Source organism: Anthonomus grandis, chromosome 22 (assembly GCF_022605725.1).
Source record: "Anthonomus grandis grandis chromosome 22, icAntGran1.3, whole genome shotgun sequence".
NCBI lineage: Eukaryota > Metazoa > Arthropoda > Insecta > Coleoptera > Curculionidae > Anthonomus > Anthonomus grandis.
This window is the reverse complement of record NC_065567.1, coordinates 11,225,190-11,231,189: the sequence shown is the minus strand read 5'-3', so window position 1 is coordinate 11,231,189 and position 6,000 is coordinate 11,225,190. Positions and strand designations below refer to the sequence as shown.

General features: G+C 31.7%; 1 protein-coding gene across 1 annotated transcript in view; it reads left to right on the top strand.

Moving 5' to 3' along the window:
- The first annotated feature begins 956 nt into the window (after window positions 1–956).
- Window positions 957–6,000, top strand: part of LOC126749131 (protein masquerade) — a 45,854-nt gene continuing 40,810 nt past the window's right edge. The window contains exon 1 of the mRNA XM_050458785.1: window positions 957–1,204. Coding sequence (XP_050314742.1) covers window positions 1,099–1,204 — 106 coding nt within the window. The 5' untranslated portion in view covers window positions 957–1,098. The remainder of the gene's footprint in view (window positions 1,205–6,000) is intronic.

Sequence of the window (6,000 nt, the reverse complement as noted above, 5' to 3'; positions counted from 1 at the left end):
TATGGCTTAGGCGCTTAAGCTTTGGTGTTGTCGCTTCAAATTTTTTAGAAGCAGTTTTAGGGATAAGAATGTTAATAATTTTGTTTTTTTTTTGCTTAAGGATATTATATTTATTCTTAAAATAGGTTAATTGTAGTATTTATACTTTTTATTTTAAATTTTCCTATAAAATACAACACAAATAAGTTAAATTAACGTTATAATGTTTGTTAAAATATAGCTAAAAATTTCCTCCGTTGGAAATTTGTGTCGACTTGACAACAGAGAATCGTCACATATGTTTGTAAATAAAACACCCCTCTTGCCCCTGTGCACATGTTGGACTCAAACAAAGTTGTTGTTTACTAATTCTAGCCTTTCAATGTTCTAAGAATACAATACAATTTTAAATAAAAAGACAAAAAAGTTCATAGTATTATGTCAAGTCAATCACAAATAATATGTCTTACAACAATCCCAAGAATTTGGAAATGTTAAAAATAAAGGATTGCTTTTGCTTGTCAAAAATAAAGGAAGTGGCCAAAAACGATCTTTAGAAAATAATGTTTCACGTATTTCACTTTATTAATGACATATTTCTAATATGTTTGTGTTGATGTTGCCACCCTTTAAGGTTTACCTTTTCGGGTCATAGTGTATAATACTCGTATGGATAATAACTATAGCTATAGCTTGGTGACTGTATTTTCAGTTATTTTTCATTTTAGTTAACGGCCTGGTTGTAATTAAACTGGAGCCCAATAATAAAATAATAAATAGGTGCAAAATTAAAGACTGGTTTCCTTAGCATGATACCGTACAAAAAAGAAGCAAGAGCTCATCTCAGACAGCGAATAGCTTCGAAAAGACGCGGTCACGGCAAAAGACATACAGTACCATACCATCGTGTCGGCATGGTGGGTACAAAACGACACCACCATCGCGCCGTACCATCTGAAGTCTCAAGTAATAATTAGCAACGGTAAATTTATTTTACGCGCATACATGAATGAAACATACTGCCCCAGGCGTAGTTTAGTAAAGCAATGCAAAGCTAACAACGTTCTGTGTGTGTATATGTATTTCTAGTGCCCGTGTATTTAGCGATTTAGGGACCCTATGATGTCTAGAACCGGGACCTACAGAATTCTCTTGTTCTTCTTGCTGTTATTTATTCGTGGTACCGTCACTCAGGATGAGTCCCTAGCGGGTAGTTTTTTTTCAGGTACGTCTCAATTCTCAATATCCTATCTGTATCATGGCAAGATTATCTCAAGTCAATTTATTCTTATCTGTATGATCGCTTAGGAATTTTTTTATCTCGCGCATAAAGAAAGTCCTACACACGTTCGGGATCGCGCTTTTTCTTCTTTTGGCGAACAACGGTACAGGCAAGTACTGTTATAAACTAAACGTGTGGTAATTATTACATACTCATCTATATATTAAATATTCATATTAATTTACAGTTTTTTTTACAGAATAATTATAATTTTCTTATAAGAATTTTTTAACTTACATATATTTAAATTTATTAAGAGTACTGTTATTATTAAGTAGTTTATTGGTGTGACACACATTTCCATAAAAGAAAAAAAAGCTTTTGTAAAAAAGCTTAACTGATTTGTTTATATGCTAAGAAATTATTTAAGTTTAGCACTAGTTTACCATATTTTAGTAAATGATTTTCAAGAACGAAAGTTACCACGTAGAATTAAATGATAAAAGTTTATTGGGATATTTTATAAGTCGGGAAGCAGAAAAAATAAAGGTGGTACTTGCCGACACGCGCCTCTGCTTATTGGCTTTTTTAGGGAAGGATAGGGCAATTTGAAAACCAAAGAATATATTAAACTGATGTATGGAATAGAGTGGATAGGCACATAATATATCATAACTAATTCAACCATGGACATTTCTGTTTGCAAATAAGAAGTTATCTTTAATATATTTAAGGGCTATAATAAATTCAACAAATGACTTTCTGATTTCAACTTTAAGTTTATGATTAAAGAGCTTTTTTACGTGGTACATGTATTTATTTTATTATCCACGATAATAGAAATTTAGTTTTATAAAAGGATTATGTACTCCCTGTTACCATTTCGTTTATCAGATTGTAAAACTCGTTAAATAAAAATCAATATGCACGTCCTCACAATAAAAATATGTATTATCGGCGTCCAATTATTCGAACATTTGTTAGTATTTGTAAAGGACCTACAATCAAAAACATATCAATATACTAGACAATAGCATAAAACCTATTAATATGAGCGTAAGTTTCGTAATATTTTTCATTTTGAAAAACCTTTGCTATTTAATTATAGACAAGTTTATAAAACTAGGTTTATTTCTAATGTATGCCGGTTAATGTTATGTCGTATTACTTTTTTCCTGTTGCAGATTTTATAAGGAAAATCTAAAGTTTAAGGAGCTCCTCGCAATTACCGTCAAATCGTCTCTTCAAAACAAATTATATGAAAATATAGTCTTCATTTAATTTTTATGACTAGCGATAATTTAAATTTAAAAGAAAGTTAAATGTCTTTGATTCTCTTTGGACATTGTATTATAATTTTTGTTAACTCTCGATTGCAAATGCAAGTTCTTTGGAGCAAGCAGAATGGGTATAATAAATTCTTTGTACAATGAAATGTATAAGTTGCATCTGTATTACTTACCGAATAATATTTTAACATATCCATTTTTCTTTACTACTAGAGAAGCATTTTTAATTCAAATTTAACTGGAACTTGTAGATTACGCTAACTAAAGTTTTATGAATAAATATTAAATAGTGTATTATGAAAAAATTAGATAAAACAAAAATCGGAAAAAAATGCGTAGTAATTAGGTAAGTTAACTTATAAAAATTTGAATTACAGGTCTGTAAGCGACATCTATCAGGAACGGCAAAATTAATTTTCTTAAATAATTAACTAATTATTTTTTCTTAAAATGTCACAATTGTAAAGTATTGCAAGAATATTAATGATGATGGTGGTTGATGATTTGGTGGAGCATATTTTTGAATTAACACCGTCAAATCATCGTCAAGTCAATTTAGATATATAGGGGGACATTTAGTTTTATATTTGACAAAACACTATCAATCACCTCCATCACTTTCTCTCTATCAATCACCTACCTCACTTTGATATGTTAAATGGGGATCCCCACCCTGTCACACATCTTTGTAAGCAGAATATTGATCAAAAATGGGAATAATGGATATTTTATCGACCTTACAATTTTGTATTTCAAATAGCGACCTACTCTAAATGTGATACATCATTTTAAAGGGCATACAAGCTCCTGTCTAACTAAACTAAAAACAAACGAAATCAGTTGACGTATAACGTAATAAAAGACATTTTAAAAACCTAAACTTTGCTAGCTCAATGGTTGCCTCATAGTGTTACATATTATTTTAAATAGCAAACAATTTTCCATCTTACTTCACCTAAAAAATTGATGCAAGTTTAAGTGATTTACTATTAAAAATGTATCAAATAAACAGTTCATTGAGTCTAATATTTTTTTTAATAGGCATCTATTATTTGTAAGGAATCTTATGCTACTTTGAAATTCTTTCCAAAAAATTTTTTGCAGTACCAGTAAAAGGTACAAAAATAACCCTGCAGTAACTACCAATTTTATCACGTTTAAAAACCCGTTGACGATATTATTGTTAAAATTGTTTTAACGCTAAAAAAAATTTAAACGCTCAGTTAAAAATTCAGAAGTTTGAATAATTTAAAATGGTGTATACGGTAGCCGAAAGAATAGAAATTATTTTTCTTTATGTCGCTGAACATCGGTGCGCTCGTAGAACCGCCAGGGCATTTAATGACACATCCAGACAAGAACCTAGAGCATAAATATGTACTAGAATTGTTAAGGAAGTTTAAGAAAATAGGATCTGTCTGCAATAAAAAGTGTACTAAGTGTACTAAGGGTTGTTAATGAAGATTGAGGTACTGGGACAATTCCCAATGGATCCAACATTATCCCCAAAGTCGCAAAGTAAACCAATAATTCAACAGGTTCTATACACAAAACTTTAAAAAAATAAAAACCACAAAACTCAACACTACAAAACTCAAATTCATACTACTAAAAGAAGAAATCGATTTTTATACAAGAATTAAATTTTGCGAACTGGTGTGCCCGCGAATTGACGAGGATCCCCATTTAGTAAAGAACATCTGATTCAGTGACGAGTCACTTTTTTTCTAAATGGACTTGTAAACCCGCTTAACTGTAGATGCGACAATAAAAATCCACACTTTTTTCCAGAGGATCATACTTAGTATCCTGGAAAAATTTATGTATGGGCAGACATTTATCATAATGAGCTCATCGGGCCATTTTTTTGGAAGAAAATTTAACTAGACAAATTCATTTAGACCTCTTCGAAAATACAATATATCCTTTAATCGTCTAATCTTTGGAAAATCAAGTGGATGAAAATCGTGTTGGGATACTAAATGAAAATAATTTGTATTTCCATACAGATGGAGCTTTCCCGCAGTACTCTTTAAAAATTCGAGGGTGGCTTAATGAACAGTTTCCAGGGACGTGGATTGACAGGCGTGGTGCAATTGAATGACCCGCACCGCCGCCAGACTGAACACCACTAGATTTTTTTCCTTTGAGGGTATTTGAGAAACAATGTTTATAAAATCCCACCCGAAAATAATAATGAGTTAAAGGATCGAATTACTCTCGAATGAAGAGATATTGACGGACAGATGCTTGTCAATGTTCGTGAGGAATTTTAAATAGACTTTATTATTTTCTCGTGAATAACGGAGCGCATTTTGAGCACTTACTAAAATGAATTCTGTAAACTGATAAATTGTGAATCTTTTAAACACCTTTTTACACCCTTACTGTTTATTAGTCTATAAATTTTTACCTTTTATGCAGCATTGGGTAGTAGCTTGAATGCCCTTTAAATTGATGTATCACACGTATAACGTCGATAATATATTCATTATTACCAGACATTTTAGTTCATTATTCACTGGTACTTCATCCGATTTAATTTTTTTTCGCACTGTTCAATCTTATTACTGCTTACAATAATGTGTCTGTCAGACGATGGGGTTTCTCATCTGACATATAAAAGTCAGATCAGCTGGAAGTGAGGAGCTGATTGACAGAACCTTGTTAAATATAAAATTAATTATGTATATAGAGATGTATATTTAAATTGTCATATCGCATGTATTTCATGTTAATATAAATATCCCATCCCTTGAGTAAATAATGAAACTTTCTTAAGAAGCGAGGCTATCATACAGGGTGTTCATTTAAAAACTTCCCACCACGGATTTATCGAAAACTACTGTTTAAAAAAAAACGCCGAAATACGTCAAAAGGTTTGTCAAAGGGACAACTTTCTAGCCTAAAATTACTTCACCCCCTTTCCCCCTCTGCCCCCCAGGGTCATCACCTTAAAAATTTTAAATGGCAAGGGGTATAGAGTAATAGCTTGTTTAAAAGGTCTTTCAAAGTATTTTATTTTGACGTTTAATTTTTTTAAATCGGTCGATTCGTTTTCGAGAAAATTAGAAAAATCTTTGTTTATCTTAATTTGTGCAGATAGAAAACAAAATTCATGTTTTTGTTTATAATATGTAGAAGGGCATACCCAGTACCCTCGAAAAATTAAAGTATGGGCAGGCATTTTAGGAAATAAAGTGATTGGACCATTATTTATTAACATAAATTTAAATGGAGACATTTATTGGGATATGTTAGAAAATACCATCAATCCACTTATCACTGAATCCATTGAAAACCAAATCGATGATGATGGAAACCCTATACTTGATGAGGCTGAAATGTAGTTCCAGCAAGACGGCGCTCCTCCTCACTATGTTCTTCCCGTTCGGCAATGGCTAAACGACGAGTTTCCAGATAAATGGATGGGGCGAAGGAAGCCTATAGAATGGCCTGCTAAAACTTCTGATATAACGCCGTTAGACTTTTTTCTATGGGGTCATTTGA